The following is an 18,816-nucleotide window of genomic DNA, read 5'->3' as shown; positions in this document are numbered from 1 at the left end:
AGCTCACAAGATTTTTACCAACAGAGTGATTCCGTCGATATATCCGTAGCTAGCTATGTCCAGCGACAAATTTTAGATTAAAAACCGCTTACATTACCTTTGTACACATGTCATTTTATCATGAAATAATTTCCCTCCACTTTGCTATGACATGTGCTTTTTATTTCCTATTTTTTGTCTTTCGAAACTCAAGATTATTGGAAATCATTCTTAATGTAGTAATAAATAATAGTAATAAATAAATAAAAGTGTGAACATTGATTAATAAAAAACATATTAATGATTTTTCTCTTTTCAAAAACCCCCATTTTGTGATTAATTATTTCATACTCTCTTATTGATTTTTTTATTTTAAAGAAAAAATTAGAAATAATAATCCCAAATTTGTCTAATTTATGTAGAATAATCCCAACTCTCGTTGATATTGGAATAATCCGAACTTTGGGGGGTCTCCTTTTTCTTCAATCCCAGACCGGTCAACAAAGTCAATGACCTATTGTAACAGATTATGTGCCACGTGTCAAGCTACAATTGGACCAAAAAAAAGAAAAAAGAAAAAAAAAACCCGCAATTCCCTACCTGTCAACCATAACCCCCACCACCACCACAACCTGCCACCGCCGGCCGCGCCAACTCCTCCCTTCCCCTGCCCCAACTGTGCGCCACTTTCCCCCCTAACGCCCTATGCTGGAGTTGCGACCCACATCCACCCACAATTCCCTCATTTTCCAGTCGAAACTCCCTTTGAAACCCTCCCCCACCGTCGAAAACCCCCAACAACCTATTTCTCACCGTGAAAACCCTAGCGGCTTGGGTTTTTGATGGTGGGCGAAGGATAGTTAGGGGTTTTCGGGTGGGGCTGGAGCTTTAGAGGGGTTTTTGAGTGGGGCTGGTTGTTTTGAGGGATTTTCCGAGGATGGGTTGCTGGTTTTTGGGGTTTTCGGGAGTGGGGCTAGTGGTGGCAAGGGGGTTATTATTTCTAATCATGCATTACACTACTACTCATACTATTCTAGTTGAATAATATAGGTACAACTAAGTTTTGGAAAAAAAAAAATGAAATCTGCAAAGAATTGATAAACAATTATTACTCAATCTAATAAGTTTTCCAAAAAAAAATAAAATAAAAATAACTAAAAAAAATATAAAATTAAACAACCTAATTGTAAAATCAGCTTCCACAGGGTGAAGGATGGGTAATTTTTAGTCTAGTTATCAGCCCAATCCAAGTATATGATTTTACCCCATGTTTATTCCGCTCCAATACACTTCAAACAATTACTATTGTACAATACCCCTTTAATTAGGATTCTCCTCTTTAAACTATCAGTACCCTATATTATACTGTAGAAGTTTTATATCATGTTTTGTACTTTTGCGTTCACCAACACTCGTTATCACTTGTTTATTATAGACTTGTTAACCTTTAAAACTTCCAAAGTTAACCTTTTGTAGCAGGAAAAGCAACTTGTGAAACAAACAGAATGACAAGAAAAACCAGCGTTTCTAAAGTATTAACCATGTCTGGATTTAGAATAGCCTTTCGTAGCACCAAATCCAACATCAGGATGTATCTTACAAGCAAAAGGTGTAAACGAGATTGAATTATGAGTAACAAATCCTCTTAAATAGTTCACTGATAAGATAAAAAAAACTGACAAACAGAATCTAGTTATAGAGGTCATCTTCATCAGCCCCACCAGCAGAGGCTGCAAAAGCATCTGTACTGGTTGTCCCTGAAGTGGTGTTAGCGAACCGGAACTCAGTGCCAAATCCTCTTGATTGTTGCAAGGTCTGCGCAAAAGCTTGATACTTACGGATATCAGCATCACTAACACTTCTGCGGGCAAATTTCATTGATTCCTCAAAATGGGAGGCCTTGATTTCAGCAATCTCTTCCTCATCCTCCTCCATGGCCTCAGGGTTCTCGCTTCTCCTTTTCTCTTTTTCAATGTCCTGCAAATTAATAAAGATAATTAGGTTGACATTTTTAAGAGATCCTTGGGTTAACCATTTTCATAATAAAAAAATAACAAGGATACCATGAAGGCACTTATCAAGAGAGCAGAAAGCTGGGCAATTTTCAATTGGGGAGGGGAAAAGAAGAAATATTAACTCCCTAATACAGAACATAAGGGGGGTAAAAAAAAAAAAACATGTTAAATTCACTCAACCAAAGCATATATACTTGCCTTCTCAATATTTTCTCTGATTGCATATTTGCAAGCCCGCTGGCATATTTCAGTAATATCTGCCCCACTAAATCCCTGAGTGTACTTGGCAAGTGCTCTAATATCAACATCTTTAGCAATAGGTGACTTCCTCAAGGCAGCCTTAAAGATGGAATAGCGGGACTCCTCATCTGGAAGAGGAATATAAATGAGTTGATCAAGACGACCTGGTCTTAAAAGAGCTGGGTCGATAATATCAGGTCTATTAGTGGCTCCAATGATGAAAACAGTCTTTTTGGCAGACATTCCATCCATTTCAGTCAAAAGTTGGTTCAAGACCCTGTCTGCAGCACCACCTGCATCCCCTTGACTGCTTCCCCTCTACACATGACACACCCCAGTTGGTATCAGCAAGTTTCAGAATGAGATGCAAGTAAAAGTATACTTAAAAGTGCAAGGTTGCAAACATTAAAATCTTCAAAAATGTGTGAGAAATCAAAATAGAGCAAGGTTAGCTCAACCAGAAAGTAAAAGAAATGGAATAATTAGGATTTAGATTGCTAAATTATAAAGGCAACAGGCATATTGCAACGTTTCCACACACTCCCCCTCCCCCACCCCCTCCCACACTCAAACGACTCACAATAGCATAAATAAAAATGTGGACACAGCAATGCATAATATAAATCAAATACATAATTATAACACATTTGTTAAGTAACCAGTAATAAATTGCAGTAATGAAATGAATTTTAAGTGTACATTAAATGAGAATAAAAAATAAAAATAAAAAACAAAAAACAATGATCTCTACAGGAACACAATTTCATTCACCAAACTTGTGTTTCCTTCATGTTTTTCCATTACCACTTGGATGGTAGTATTAGATGGAAATGGAAATTTATGGAAAAAAAATAGACAAATTGGGGTCAGCTTGAGTGATACTGGGAATGAACATTGATTTCCTTTTGAAAATTACAAACAAATTCATTCCCAATACCATTGTTTATAACTGGTTACCAAATGGTGACTTTTGAAAGAGAGCTTGTTTTAAAGCTGTTACATGCCATCATTTTTCCCCCATCCTACAGGATTCTTTACTTCATATAAATTATATTTATAATCCTACCTCAGCTAAAAAATCAAATGGTAATTTTGATTTAGGAGGGGAATGTGAATTAAAATGTAAATCTAATACGTAAACACCACAAATCAGGTATTATACCACCAAACTACACCTAAAAGTAGACACATGATTTGGTCAATGAATAGCTTAGAAACACTAGGGTAAGTTCAGCCAAATAGATAAGCTGTTACGTATATGCCATCATTTTTCCCCCATCCTACAGGATTCTTTACTTTATATAAATTATATTGATAATCCTACCTCAGCTAAAAATCAAATGGTAATTCTAATTTAGGAGGGGAATGTAAATTAAAGTGTAGATCTTATGCGTAAACACCACAAATCAAGTATTATACCACCAAACTACACCTAAAAGTAGACACATGATTTGGTCAATGAATAGCTAAGAAACACTAAGGTAAGTTCAGCCAAATAGGTAAGCGTACATACCTGGGTTGCAATTGAATCAAGCTCATCAAAGAATAAAACACATGGAGCTGACCCGCGAGCCTTGTCAAAAATCTCTCGAACATTAGCCTCACTCTCTCCAAACCACATCGTCAACAATTCAGGTCCTTTCACACTGATGAAATTAGCCTGACACTCATTAGCAATAGCCTTTGCCAGCAAAGTCTTTCCACATCCAGGAGGCCCATAGAAAAGAACTCCCTTGGAAGGGGACATCCCAAATTTCTCAAATTTCTCAGGATGTTCGACAGGATATTGAACAGTCTACAATAGGAAAATGGGAAGGGTTCAGTTAACAGCACAGAATATTAAATATTTTTTATAAAACAAAAAAAAACAAAAAAACAATGCAGTTGGCAAATTAAAGAACCTCTTGGAGCTCCCTTTTGACATTTTCAAGGCCACCAATGTCTTCCCAAGAGACATTTGGAACTTCCACAACCTAACATACCAAAGCCAGTCATAATCAGTAACAACATAACAACAATGAACACAATTAGAAATTAATGCTAGTTTAACATCATAGCAACTAACCGTTTCACGCAAAGCAGATGGATTGCTCTGCCCAAGGGCTGTCTGGAAATGTTCATTCGAAACAGCCATAGAATTAAGGATCTCAGCATCAATAGTCTCATCTTCTAGATCAATAACATCCATTTTCTCTCTGATACATTGAAGTGCAGCTTCAGTACATAAGGCAGCTAGGTCAGCACCAACATAGCCATGTGTCTCCTTGCAAATTCTTTCCAAATCAACCTGTTCAATGAAAAGGTACTCAATCAAATAAAGTAATTAACACAAAATATTTTAAGATCAATTTCCAAAGAATAAATGAGATTTCCATACATCATCAGAAAGCTTCATGTTTTTAGTGTGAATGCGGAGTATCTCGAGTCTCCCAATTTCATCAGGAACCCCAATATCTATTTCTCTGTCAAATCGACCAAATCTCCTCAGTGCAGGGTCAATGCTGTTTGGACGATTGGTAGCACCCATAACAATGACATGTGCACGTGATTTAAGCCCATCCATCAGAGTCAAGAGCTGGGAAACAATACGCCTCTCAACCTCTCCATTGGTTTTCTCTCTCTTAGGAGCAATTGAATCAATTTCATCAATAAAAATGATGGACGGAGCATTCTTCTCAGCTTCCTCAAAAGCTTTCCTGAGATTGCTTTCACTTTCCCCCGCCAATTTTGACATAATCTCTGGTCCATTAATGCAAAAGAAAAATGCACCAGTTTCATTTGCCACAGCTCGGGCTATCAAAGTCTTTCCTGATCCAGGAGGTCCATAGAGCAATATTCCCTTTGGTGGCTTGACACCAATAGATTTGAACAGCTGTGGGTGTCTCAAGGGCAATTCTACCAGCTCCCTAATCTGAGCCATCTGCTTCCTAACACCACCCACATCATCATAGCCAACCTCATCTAATCTATTCTCATCTTCTCGTTTGATAGGCTCACCCTCACAAAAGATTTCAGTATCCGGAGAAACCACACAGTACTCAGGAGGATCGGTCTCTATAACCTTAAATTCAACACTTCTCATTCCACCTCTTACAAGGAAAAAGTCTCCTTTCCTCACTGGCCGATAGGCTTCAAGAAAATAAGCTGAAAATTTTAAACAAATAGGTTAAGAAATTCAACTTATTGGAGAAGATATTAAAGATACATAATCTACAAGGCTCAAATATCAAAGATGTTACTTTAAAAGACTTTCAATATGTCATTCGTGATAAGCCGATCCATAACATACGTCTATAAGAGAATACAACACCCGTCAAAGACAGTAATGTTACTATCATCAATACAATATACCATAAAACTTGTACAGTTAATTGATGATAAAATTTTGTTCTTCCGGTTCTTCACTAGATGCTTTGAGCTTTTTTTTATTATATTCAGTAAGTTGATGTTTCAGAGTGCATTTACTTGAAAACATAGACAGCCCTCTCTGTCTTTGCACTCAAATCCAAATTTACTCAAATCTCTCAAACAAGAGGAACAAGTAAAAAACAGAGGTTTGGAAATAATCTTCATGTGAGAACTAGTATCAATATAGGAAAAAAAAAATGATAAATTGACCCAAATATAGGGTTTAAAAAAGGAAGAAAAAACAAGAAAGAAGAGAGTTACATAAAACTTTACGTTGATATTCCAATACATCTCAAAGATAGCTAAGATCAAGCACGCATTGCGTGCATAAAGTCTCCTTATTAATAAAACTGTAGACTGTAGTCAATGCTGTCTAGCTACTCTCTACATTTGTCCAGGTAAAAACTTGCAACCAAATGATAATACCATCACACTAATGATCAACAGTTTCAAATGAAGAGCACAAGTAATAAAAACCAATAAAAAAAATAAAAAAATAAAATAAAAAATAAAAAAAGCACTCATAGCAATAATATAGAATAAAATAGCATGAAACTCTGGGCAGCATTTTATGACAATGCTATAAATAACAGCTCAACTTCAGTAAATGAATCATTCAATTGAAAAGAAAAGTAGCAAGTTAGCAACTCACGTTTTAGGAATGCATCAAAAAGATTTCCAGTGACACCCTCAATGGTATCATCAATAGGAAGAATATGGACACGTTTTCCATACTTCACGTCAGGACATTGGTGCACAGAAACCACATCACCAAGTCGAACCCTTAAATTAGATCTCACAACCTTGTTCATCCTAATCTTTGGTTCTTCACATGTCTCATCCGCAAGGGCAATGCAGATTGTGTCTTTCCTTTTCTTTCCCTAGCAAATGTTCCACAAAAGAACACAAAAGTCAGACCTTATAGTTTCATCTCTCTAAAAACAACAGCAACTGCAGTACTGAATCACATTGCAATTCGTAGAGAACTTAAGCTCTCTGATCATAACATAGATACTTATGTAGCACAGAAGATGAGATATCAAAAACAGGAGGGAGACCTGCGGAAATTGAATGCATACGTACTATATAAGAAATAATAAAAGTGATAAACATACGTGTTTTTCAAAGGTGCATTGGAGGGTTTTTTTTTTTAGGAAATTGGAGGGGATGTCAGTAAGGTGGTGAACTAGTAACTTCTTATGAAGGCCACTCAAGAGGGGATGGTAAGGAGAGAATTAAAAATTCTCAAAAAAAGAAAAAATAGCCCACCTTTCTATATTGGACCTAAGTCTAATTGAACCAGTTTGAGAAGACATGGAAAGGGTAAAGGAGGTATAATCGTTAAAAACTTTCCTTGTATATTCACAAATTCTGCACAATTTAAATTTTACTTGAGCCTAGCATGGCATTTATCTAAATTTTGTATCAATTTGCAATACTTCTCAAAAACACCAAGCATCTATTGCAAAACAAATTCATTGCATCAGCGGCCGAGAGGCTACAAGGGATTACTCTGACTTAAGGCAAGCCAATCAATCAAGTCTCTACTAACCCCAAAAATTGAATATGCAAAATTTATGCACTATAGATGAAACCCAGAACCCACCACCTTCTCAATGATCAGTACCCAAACCATTGAATAATTGCAACAAAACAAGATAAATTTTTCTTCAAAAAAATCCCAGATTTACCACCATCCTCCTCAATCAAATTATATCAGATTTAGCACCAGTAACAACAGCTTAATCATACACAGAAATTCCAATTACTAGACAAACCAACTACGAAAATCGCAAACACAAATCAAAGAACCCTAAATTGGAAACCCTAATAAACTAGGAACCCTAATTACCCCCTTTTTTTAGAAGGAACCCTAATTACCCTTAAAACACCATGATTCATAACCATAATAAGATTATACCTTGAGTAAAACAGTATCACCGCGAAAGAGCTGAAGCTTTTCCATAGTATCAGGATGCATGGCAACAACAGAATTATCATCATTGACGGCTTCATCAACAACCAATCGATTCGGTGATTTCTTGCGCTCCAGAATCGCAGTACTGTAGTCTTTTTTCACGCCCTTACTGTCAAATTAAAAAAAAAAAAAAAAAACACAATTTTGAGTATAAATTTAATCGGAATCTAAAATTTGCATAAATTTCCAAAATTGGTGAAATTAATCGTAAAATTGTGAATAAAATCGAGATCATTGAAGGAGTAAACTTACTCGGAGGATTCAGCATGATCCGCCATAGCTTGATTGAGTTGAAGGAGAGGAGCTTGGAAGAGGTAGACGAGAAAGAGGAAAGAGGAGAGAGGAGTATGAGAAAATTGGAAGAATTGAGGTCAGATCTATATTTAAACTAAAGTCAAGCACTTTGATTGGGCGTTATAAAGCCTCGATTTTGAGGAAGTATAGCCTACTTAGGAGTACTTGGTTTCGATTTTGAGGAAGTATAGCCTACTTAGGAGTACTATGCCACTACCACAAATACGGAGTAATCCCTCTGTCCCTAATTGTTTGTCTCAAACTATAATTGTACTTTATTAAGACTTTAGGCAAAAATTAGTGCACATGAATTGACATAAATATCAATAAGGAGAGAGATAGAGAGAGTGCAAGTGGGAAACATACCAAAAGTAGTATGGGGCAATCTTTTGGGAACACCTTAAAAAGAAAAGTGGAGCAAACAATTAGGGACAGAGGGAGTACTTCGTATATATTTCCCCTTTTTTTTTAATAGTTGTACGCTACTTTTTTCACGCTTGTCAATACATATTTTGAACTGTTAATATCTTTGATTACTAATGTGTAAAAATTATAAATTTTAGGTATTAAAATTGTACAAATTGAGACGAATCTAACAAGATTCCACATGACTATATTTTTACTTATGTATAAATCATCAAAGCTAGTCAAAATGAAACACATCATATAACTTAGGGGTTGTTCTGTTCACCTTATTTTCACTTATTTCAGGTTTAATAAGTTCAGATAAGTTCAGATAAGGGTTAATAAGTTCAGATAAGTTCTGTTTAGGGTAATTTTACCCTGCCACGTGGTCCAATCAGAAGGTGACACGTGTCAGCCCCAGATTGGTTTAAAATGGACCAATCCCTGCTCGACACGTGTCATTTTCGAAATCAAGGGAAAAGGCAGCCTTCAGGCCCAAATCCCGAGAACGCCGCCAAACGGCGCAGCCCACCAATGATTAGGGTTCAGTAACCTAATCAGGGGCACAATTCCCAAAGACCCTATAAATAGGGAGATGTCCCTCATTTTGAGGGCACGTTTTATCATTTATTACACATTTACACTTTGATAGAGACATCCTGAGCTTGGAATCCGAGCAGATCCCTACCTAAATTTCCGCACCTTTTTTCTCCCTTCAAGTTTCTAACTTGTGCGTCGGAGGCGGAGCACCACCCAACTGGTGTCTCCGTTTGTTTTGCAGGTACAGCTCACCCCGGATCAGTCTTCGTGTCGTAACTCTCCCGAGGGACAAAAACACCCAAAACATTTGGCGCCGTCTGTGGGGAGAGTACCTCGAAGATGGTTCAAGAGTCTGTACCACCCCCTAACCGTCTGGGCGAAGACCCAGAAGTCTTTACAGACCATGAGGAGGATGAGGATCCTCAGGTCGAAACCTCCACAGCCGAAGGCGGCTCTCTTAGAGTCGAGTACATCCGGTCCAGGGAAACTTTGGAGCGGGGTGCCTCCCAGGCAGGTCCGAGCAGGCCCACTGGACAGCCGGACGGGGCAACCTAAACGGCAGCAGGATCAGCCCCTGTCACCCGAGACGAACTCATGAGGTTCATGACGAGTTTCAAGGGTGAAATCACAGAGTTGATCACCAAGAGCCGGGCTGGTCCAAGTAAAGGCCAGTCGGCGAAGAAGACTCCTCCAGGGAAGGGGAAGTAAGTCAGAAACCGGCAGCCCACTCCCCATCCAAAGGAGAAGGCAGCCAGGACCATTGATTGGTCAAAGATTCTCCTTCCTGGGAACAATACCAACAACACTCGCCGGCCTCAGCAGCCGGTGCGAAGTAAAAAATAAACTATTGATGCCTGGGAGATCATTAACCGGAAGAGAAATCAATCGCTGTCTGAGTCGGCTTCAACGTCGAATTTCCCAGACAACTTCAACAACATTTCTGCAGGAAGTGTACCTTCCTTGCATGAGAGTCAGACGGGCGGTAATACCATCCATTCTGGCCCTCACATGATTGGAGCTGTACCGTATGTGCCTACCCAGGCTTACGGACAGTATCCTCCTCACTTTATGCAGTTGGCCTTCTTTGGAGGTCAGGCGGCATACCCAAACGTCCAACCATTGGACTGGCAGCTTCGTCTGCTGCGCCTGGGTGAACAGCCTTCTGCGTTCACCCGGGAGATAACCGAGGCGGCGCAGCCGGCCAAGGTTAAGAATGTGTTGGTTGGTACCTATGATGGTACCACCAACCCGGAAGACCACCTTATTGCTTACACCAACCTCATGTATCTGCAGGGGTTGGATGATGCCACTTGGTGTCGGTGTTTCCCGGCTACATTGAAGGGCATTGCCCAACAATGGTTTGGCAATTTGCCGGCCGGGTCCATCGATAGCTTCAGGAAGCTCGCCTTCTTGTTTGCTTCCAACTTCTCAATGAACATCCCTGCTAAGAAAACAAGCCTTGATTTGAGCACTGTTAAGCAGGGAGAGAGAGAAGGGCTGCGCTCATATGTCAGGCGGTTCAATCTGATAAGAATTCAGATTCAAGAACTGTCTGACGAGGTAGCTTTTACAGACTTTTTCAAGGGTCTGAGAGACGGGTCGACTTTTAAGTTCGACCTCGTCAGAAAAGGGGCTTTCACCCTACAGGCGGCCCTGAGGGAGGCGGAAAGCTATATTCAAGCTACCGACCTCTGCTCGCCTGGTAGCCAGTCGGACTCTAAGAAGTCCGACAAATAGAATGACAGCCGGTCAGCTCAGCCGGCCAAAAACAAAGAAGAGAGCAAGAAAAGAAAAGAAGTCTGGGCGGTTACTGACTCTGACCAGCCGTCCCAGAAGAAAAAGAAAGAATTTAAACCGTACGTCCCCAAGTACGAGTTTAATAAAGACCGCAACTCCACCCTCATGGAGGTAAAGGACCGGCTGTCCATTGAGAAGCCGAATCTTATGAAGAGTTCTGTCTAGTCACGGAACAAGAATAAATTCTATCAGTTCCATGAGGAGGTCGGCCATGACACCAACGACTGCTTCAGTCTTCAGCGTGCGTTGGACCGTCTGGCTGACAAAGGGTTGTTGAAGTCCTACATTTCTAAGTCCCCAGCCGGGGCAAAAAAGAAAAACAAGGGTCAGTCCTCCAAGACTACCCCCCAGCCAGCTAGTAGCTCGGATACCGATAAGGAGCCGGTCTACACTATAGCAGGCGGGTTCTCATGTGGTGGCCCTACCATCCGGGGCACCAAGAGCCATCTTCGAAAGATGGACAAAGATGATGATGAACAGGCGGAAGCCAGCTCCTCCTTCCCAAACGTCTTGATCACTGAGAAGGATAGGGGCAGCGTTCGCCGTTCGCATGATGACCCGGTGGTCATTGAATGTAAGGTTGCCAATTAGCTGGTTGGACGGATCCTTATAGACACCGGTAGCTCATCAGACATCATCAGTCTCCGGTGCCTGCAAAAGCTGAAATACAACGTCAGCAGCATGCATCCGGTCACCCACCCCTTGGTTGGTTTTGGGGGTGGGATGGTCTACCCAGCCGGGAGAATTGACTTACCCATCCGGCTGGGAGAGAAAGGCCAGGGACGACATATTGTCGTCAGATTCTTGGTCGTTGAAGAGTTGACCGCCTATAACATCATTCTTGGTAGACCAACCCTCAACGTAGCCAAGGCAGTAATCATCCCGTCCCTCATGCTCATCAAGTATGAGAGGGATGACGGCTCTGTTGGTTCCTTGAATGGGGATCAGAAGACGGCCCGAGAGTGCTATCTCTCAGCCGTCCAAGATACTGTGGCCCCAGGCGGTCAGGAACGAATAGACCTTGACAATGTCAAGGATGCCGACCCAGCTCCTGCCCCACCAGCAGCCGGAAAGAAAAGAAAGGCTCCTCTTCTGGTGGAGGTGAAAAAAGAGAAAAAATAGCAATCACTGACCGGTGAACGGTCAGATGAGCTCCGTCCCCAACCGGCAGGCGAAAGCATTGATCTCGCTCTGGACGACAGTCGTTAGAACGTACTGTTAAGGTTGGGACAGTTGCTCATGCTACCTTGGGTGCAAGCTTGCACCTTCTGTTGAAGGAATTCAAAGACATTTTTGCCTTTGAAGTGGAAGAGATGCCAGGCGTCAACCCGGATCTTGCTGTCCACAAACTCGTCGTGGACCCCAAAAAGAAGCCCATCCGGCAAAAGAAAAGAAACCACGGCGAGGAAAGAAGTTAGGCGGCAGCTGCCGAAGTCAAAAAGCTGCTAGACGCCAGGTTCATTCGGCCTTGTAATTTTCCCGACTGGGTGGCCAATGTGGTCCTTGTTAAGAAGCCGAATGGGACCTGGTGCATGTGTGTTGATTACACAGACCTCAACAAGGCGTGTCCAAAGGACAGTTACCCGCTTCCAAAGATCGACAGTCTGGTCGATTCTACAGCCGGCCACGCCTTGATGAGTTTTATGGATGCCTACTCCGGATTCCATCAGATACCCCTGTGGAAAAAGGATCAAGAGAAGACGGCCTTCGTCACTGATCAGGGGTTATTCTGTTATACGGTGATGCCGTTTGGCTTGAAAAATGCGCCTGCCACTTTCCAACGGATGATTAATACGGTCTTCATCAATCAGATTGGGAGGAATGTGGAGGCGTACATTGATGACATGATAGTCAAATCCAAGCTACAAACGGATTACCTGGCTGATCTCCAAGAAACATTCACCACCCTCAGGCAGCATAAGGTTATGTTAAATCCTAAGAAATGCGTCTTTGGTGTTGAGTCTGGGAAGTTTCTCGGATTCCTGATTGATCAAAGGGGGATAGAGGCTAACCCCGAAAAGATACAGGCGGTGATTGACATGAAGTCACCCCGCTCTGTCAAGGAAGTTCAGAGACTCACCGGTTGTCTGGTCGCCCTAGGGAGGTTCCTCAGCCGGTCAGGTGACAAATGCCTCTACTTCTTCCAAGCAATCAGGAAGAAGACTAGATTTGAATGGGGGGATGATGCTGAGGCGGCGTTCCAGAGGTTGAAAGAGCATTTACATTCTCTGCCTAGGTTGGTCAGTCCTTTTCCTAGGGAGACGTTGTACATGTATTTAGCCGTCTCAGACCATGCCCTCAGTGCCGTTCTCCTTGCTGAGCGAGACGGCGTGCAGCTCCCAGTTTACTTCATTAGCCATGTTCTTAAAAATGCTGAACTCCGGTACCCCATGGTTGAAAATTTTGGCCTTGCTTTGTATATGGCATTCAAAAAATTGAAGCCTTACTTTTTGGCACATCCGGTGGTGATCTACACGGACCAGCCACTCAAGCGGCCAATGTCTACTTTGGACTCATCCGGGAGAATGTTGAAATGGGCTATTGAAATGCAGAGCCTTGAAATCACTTACGAACCAAGAAAGGCAGTGAAAGGTCAGGCGTTTGCCGACTTCATTGTTGAAATGACTCGTACGGTGGCTCTGGATAATCTTGATCAAGTTTGGAAAGTGTACGTAGACGGGAGCTCTACAAAGAACGGCTGTGGTGCAGGCGTAATTTATGAGTCTCCTGAAGGAGACAGATTTGAATATGCACTACGCTTCAAGTTTCAAGCCTCTAACAATGAGGCAAAATATGAAGCCCAGCTAGCCGGCATACGCATGTGTAAGGCGGCAGGGGCCATGAAAATTGACGCCTACTCTGATTCTCAATTGGTTGTTAGCCAATATGAGGGAAGTTATGAGGCTACCCATCCGGCTATGATTAAATATCTTCAGGCAGTCAAAGAAGAGACCAAGGCACTTGAGGAATTCCGGCTGAATCAGGTGCCTAGGTTGGAAAACAACCAGGCGGATGCATTGTCAAAGATGGCATCTTCCGCCTGCCATGATACGCCTCGATCAGTCTTCTGGGAAGTTCTTGAAAAGAGAAGCATCTATGAGTATCCCGTTGGAATTCTGGACCGAAGCTCTACCTGGATGGATGGCATCCGGGCCTATCTCTCAGACGGCACACTTCCTGATTCGCCACAGGAAGCAGCCGTCCTGAAAAAGCGAGCTGCAAGATTCGAGTTGAAAAATGGAGAACTCTTCAAGGCGGGGTTTCTGAAGCCTTTGTTGAAGTGTGTCACCCCAGAAAAGGGGAAAGAAGTTCTCGAAGACTTGCACTCGGGATTCTGCGCCTCTCACATAGGCGGCAGGTCCCTAGCCGTCAGAGCCAGACGACATTACTTTTGGCCCACTCTTGAGGCAGACGCCAAGGAGTTGGTGAAGAAATGTGACAAGTGCCAAAAATTTGGCAAACTCATTCACCGTCCAGCTACTGATCTGACGGCCATCCACAGCCCAATCCCGTTTGCAAAATGGGGCATGGACATTCTAGGTCCTTACACGCCTGCTCCAGGCGGAAAGCGCTACATCTTGGTGGCTATGGATTACTTCACCAAGTGGGTGGAGGCTGAGGCGGTTAAAAACATCAAGACCTCAGACGTCATTTCCTTCATCTGGAAGAATGTTATCACCCGGTATGGGGTACCCATGTCTATGGTGTTTGATAATGACCCTCAGTTTGAGACGCCTCAGCTAAAGACTTGGTTGGGAGATCAGGGGATCTCAAGTTATTTTGCATCTGTTGGCCGGCCCCAAGCAAACGGCCAAGTTGAAGCTTTCAACAAACTCATCTCAGACGGCATTAAAAAAAATAGAAAGAGCCGGAGGCTTATGGGCAGAAGAATTAATCCATGTCCTGTGGGCAATCCGGACAACAGCAAAAGGGGCAACCGGTGAAACCCCATTTCTCATGGTTTACGGTGCTGAAGTCGTCTTGCCCATCGAACATTACGAGCCGACTCTCAGAGTCATGTTGTATGATGAAGAGGCAAATTGGGAAGCAATGCGCCTGGCATTGGATTCACTCCCAGAACGCAGGGGAAATGCCGCCTTGCGTCATGAGATTTACCGTCTGAGAATGACGAGAGCCTACAACAAAAAAGTACACAAGCGTCCTTTGAAAGTTGACGACTTAGTGTTACGAAAAATGGAGGCAACTGGTAGGGCCAATGAGTTGGGAAAGCTAACCCCATATTGGGAAGGCCCCTACCGGATCTATGAAGAAGTAAGGGACGACACCTACCGCCTGGAAACTCCAGACGGTAGGCGCCTGCCTAGAACTTGGAATGTAGACAATGTAAAAAAGTACTACTTCTGAGAATGTAAACTTTTTGTAAACAGTGAGTCAGTTAATGAAGATTCAGACTTTGTTTGCAAAATTGAGTTATCGTTTGATTATCCATCCAGGTAATATCCAGGCGGATTCCCCATTTACCTAACTAAGTTCGATACTTAGTGAAGGTTACATTTGTTTGGCCGCTTGGGTAATACTAGGATCTCTTGTTTATTTAAGTTTGATACTTTGTTTATTCAACTCCTTGACTATCCGCCTGGGTAATACTCAGACGGATTCTCCATTTATCTAACTAAGTTTGATACTTAGTATGATCAAATATTTGCCTGTCCGTCTAGATAATATCCAGATAGACTCGTTTGTTTAAAAAACTGAGTTCGATACTTAGTGTAAATTCAATATTTTGACTAAAAACTAAGCACAAAAACGTTTAGTGGCTATACAACCGGTCTCAAACAAGACCAGAGGCTAAAATGGCCGGATGGTTGCTCATTTTATAAAATCGCCTGTCCCAACATGGACAAAGGCGTCCGGCGACACCCCTTTGGGTGCAATCGTCGCAGAGAACAGACTATTTGTCGGTTCTACGTACCCATGCAGACGACAAAGATTGAACGACCTAATTGGTCAACTCATAGCCGTCTGATCAAAATGACCTGTGAAGAATGATCAAGTCGCCGCATACCGGATGCCATGGGGCATTAGCCGGTCACCGGCTGAAGGTTTCACTTAGGTTATCTATTCCAAAATTGCACTTCCCACCCCAATTGGGGCAAAAGAGTTGTTCAATGGCTATGAAATCTCTACCTAGACGGACAAACGCCGTCTGGGTAGTGACCGAAACGCCTGTTGGTGTACGGCTGTGCACTTGGTTTGGGGCAATCACTACTGTGATTGATTGACTTGCAAACATATCATGCTCTTTGCAGCATCAGACGTTTTCAAGTCAATCAACCAGCTCCAATTGAAACCAATCACACAACCGTCCAGGGGCAAGGACAGCCGGACTACTGACTAGTTAGGAAAGAAATCGCCGCATGCTTTTGATAAGTTAGGCAAAAATTAAAATTTGGGGAAAACAAAAATTCAAATGCAAAATGATCAAAACCGACTTAGTCGGTGCAATTCATAAAAGTCCATCCAACCAAACGGTTGTAATGGATCAAATGTTAACCGGAACCCGTCCGGGAGAAAGAAATTGTTAATTAACCCGGCTCCATAGCCGGTAAAAACACAAATACTCGGCACGCTGGCCGGAAAAAGCAAGTTTTGGCATACAGCCGCTGAATAAAAAGAAAATTAAAAAAAGCAAAGACTGGCATACTGCCGCTGAGGGGTCACTTCTGGCCTGCAGACGGAGCCTCCTGGTTCTCCCCCTTCTCCTCATCATCTGAGGGAATTTGGTGCGCTTCGTCGGGATTAGGAAGCTCAGGCGCGGTTGGCTCATTGTTGCTGAGCCAGGCTTCAAAGGAGGCAGGCTCTGGCTCACCTTGCTCTCTCAAGTACACCACGTACTTGGCATAGCTGTGTGCCATTGCCCAGATGCTATAATCAGCGTCTGGATACAAGGCAGCCCAAGCAATTTTCATACGGGCGTCGTTGTCAGCATCACTCTCAGCAACAAGGCGGTTTTGCTCCGCCTCCAGGGTTGCTGTAAAGTTTTTCTGAGCTTGAGCAGCATCCTTCTCCAGCCTCTCAACCTTGGGTTTCAGTTTGCCAAGGTCCACCTGGGTCTTCTTGAGCGCCTCTTCAGCCTGTTTGGCGCTCTCGTCTTCTTTCTTCTGGGCCTCCTCCGCCCCCTTCTTGGCCGTCTCAGCATCCGTTACCCGCTGGTCGGCCGCCTTCAGATCTAGCTCCAGCTGCTGGATTTTAGACGCCTGTGTCATAATTATTGCTTTAGTTTCAAGTTCATTTACGATAGTTGAGTGGAAAGCAATATTATCAGCATCTATGGCGTTTACCTCTTCCCGTTTGCGGGAATAAGGACGTTTGAGCCCGTCCACCCGCAGCTTGGCCTGCAAAAAGCAGGAGGTATAAGAATTACAGGCAGGATAATTACTTGGAAAAAATAACATTGAATTGACAAGTTTCTTACCTCAGCTAGAAGGGATAGAATGCGTTCAAGATTGAACGTCTCTATCCCAGGGATATTGTCCTTATCCCTCTTCCGGACGGCATCCAGCATGGCCTTGGCGTGCTTCTGGACGTCTGGCCAGCGGGGAGATTGATCTGCACCACAATCAATACGTGATGAGTGCGAAACTAAGGCAGCACCTATATGTTGCCGACCGTCTGAGGATGACGTCTGTTGGGAGTGGGATTTCACCCGTAAAGGCCACCCCAGCTCAAGCGGGGATTCGAAAGGGTTCTTACCTTCAGAGCCGGCCAAGCGGGAAACGCTTGCAGGCGTGGTGAACCCCGCGCCCGCGGCTGCTGAGGGGTTGGCAAGATCAAGGCACAGGCTGTGGCCTACCTTCTCGAGTCGCCCCGCTATCCGCATCGTCTTAGCCCCGGCTGAGGCGCCAGGAGTTGACGCAGGGGCAGACTTTTTTATTTTATTTAGAACGGCTAGGGCCTCCTCTCTAGCCCGTTTGAGATTCTTCTCAAACGATTTCCCAACTTCTCCCCCCTGTGAAAATAAAAAAGTAAAGATTAGTATCCGGGCAAGACAGTTTATAAAATAAACTTAAGAAAGGGTCAAGCGCTCAATACCTTGGCTCTGAGCTCGGCCGCAGCTTTCTTTGCAAGATCTTTGCGGATGGTCGCAGAAGATTGCTTGAGAGTTTTCTCCGACTGCAACATGTTTAGCGCTTCTTCTGCAAAAAGAGAGAAATTGATCAGAATCATAAATCAATTCCGATAGGAAAATACTACAGACGATGTGAACCCAGGCGCATACGTTTATTAAACATGTGCCTTAGCCCGCAAGCGGCTAGGAAACATTCATCCCTGAACCAGGCGCTCTTGGGAATCCAATTCTTAGGGACTTTTATTGTTTCCCCGGTTGACAGAGTTGCGTCTGTGAGGCCGAAAAAGTCTGCCTCGATTATTTTGTCAAAGTCTTCCTCTGGGATCCGGGGAAGAGCGCACTTCCTGCCCAACAAGTCGGGCTTCTTATTGTACAGACGGAATTCATAATTTTCCCGTCTGGTTGGGGCTGACATCAGGTAGAACCTGTGCTTCCAGCCATCGAACTTGGAAACCTTGTCCAAGGTCATCATGTATTGCGGCTGTGTGGTTAGAGTATACCACGCCCTCCAGCCGCCTGGGCTTCTGCTGAGGTAATGCATGCTTGCAAAGGCCTCCCAGCCGGGGTTAAGCCCTTGGAACTCGCAGGCGGCAACATACCCCAGAATGTTGGTCCAGGAGTTGGGGGTAAGTTGCCAGACCCCAAGGTCGTAGCCTCTCAAAATTGCCTTCACCGCCTGGTGAAGGGGGAAGCGAAGGCCGACTTTGAACGCCGCCTCATAACAGCCAAAATAGTTGTTTGCGTTCTCTTGATCATTCCCCCAAGCGATGGTGCCCAGCTCAGGTGGCACCCGGATCTTATATTCGTCTCCAAGCGGGTGCATTTTCTTAAAGTTCTCTAAGTTCTCCCCCATCTGGATTTGGTCCTTGGAGGAGACGTGGATGTTGAAGGGATCGTCCTTCTCACTCCACTTTTTCTTTTCTTCCTCCTCGCTATCCGGAAGAAGGGGCAAGTCATCGCTGCTCTTGGAGGTAGAGGCGGAGCTGTCGCTCTCCGTCTCCCCCTCGCTTTGGTCCATGGGGGCAGAGGCGGCCTCGTCGCCGCCTTGGTCACACTCTTCCAAGAAAGAG

At 43.4% G+C, this 18,816-nt stretch overlaps 2 protein-coding genes across 2 annotated transcripts; both read right to left on the bottom strand.

Moving 5' to 3' along the window:
• Nucleotides 1-1,485: 1,485 nt before the first annotated feature.
• On the bottom strand, nt 1,486-8,028 carry LOC110733205 (cell division cycle protein 48 homolog). Its single transcript, XM_021913214.1, has 9 exons — nt 7,873-8,028; nt 7,564-7,729; nt 6,295-6,523; nt 4,612-5,378; nt 4,300-4,521; nt 4,136-4,207; nt 3,748-4,029; nt 2,193-2,552; nt 1,486-1,956 (listed from the first exon to the last, which is right to left on the bottom strand). The coding sequence occupies exons 1-9, from the start codon at nt 7,896-7,898 to the stop codon at nt 1,669-1,671; spliced, it is 2,412 nt and encodes an 803-aa protein (XP_021768906.1). The 5' UTR covers nt 7,899-8,028; the 3' UTR covers nt 1,486-1,668.
• Nucleotides 8,029-16,334: 8,306 nt separating this feature from the next.
• On the bottom strand, nt 16,335-18,187 carry LOC110733238 (translation initiation factor IF-2-like). Its single transcript, XM_021913254.1, has 4 exons — nt 18,172-18,187; nt 17,710-17,813; nt 17,471-17,626; nt 16,335-16,874 (listed from the first exon to the last, which is right to left on the bottom strand). The coding sequence occupies exons 1-4, from the start codon at nt 18,185-18,187 to the stop codon at nt 16,335-16,337; spliced, it is 816 nt and encodes a 271-aa protein (XP_021768946.1).
• Nucleotides 18,188-18,816: the final 629 nt, after the last annotated feature.

Source organism: Chenopodium quinoa, unplaced genomic scaffold (assembly GCF_001683475.1).
Source record: "Chenopodium quinoa cultivar QQ74 unplaced genomic scaffold, ASM168347v1, whole genome shotgun sequence".
Lineage (NCBI taxonomy): Eukaryota > Viridiplantae > Streptophyta > Magnoliopsida > Caryophyllales > Amaranthaceae > Chenopodium > Chenopodium quinoa.
Note: the sequence above shows the minus strand (reverse complement) of the source record. Positions and strands in the feature narration are given on the sequence as shown.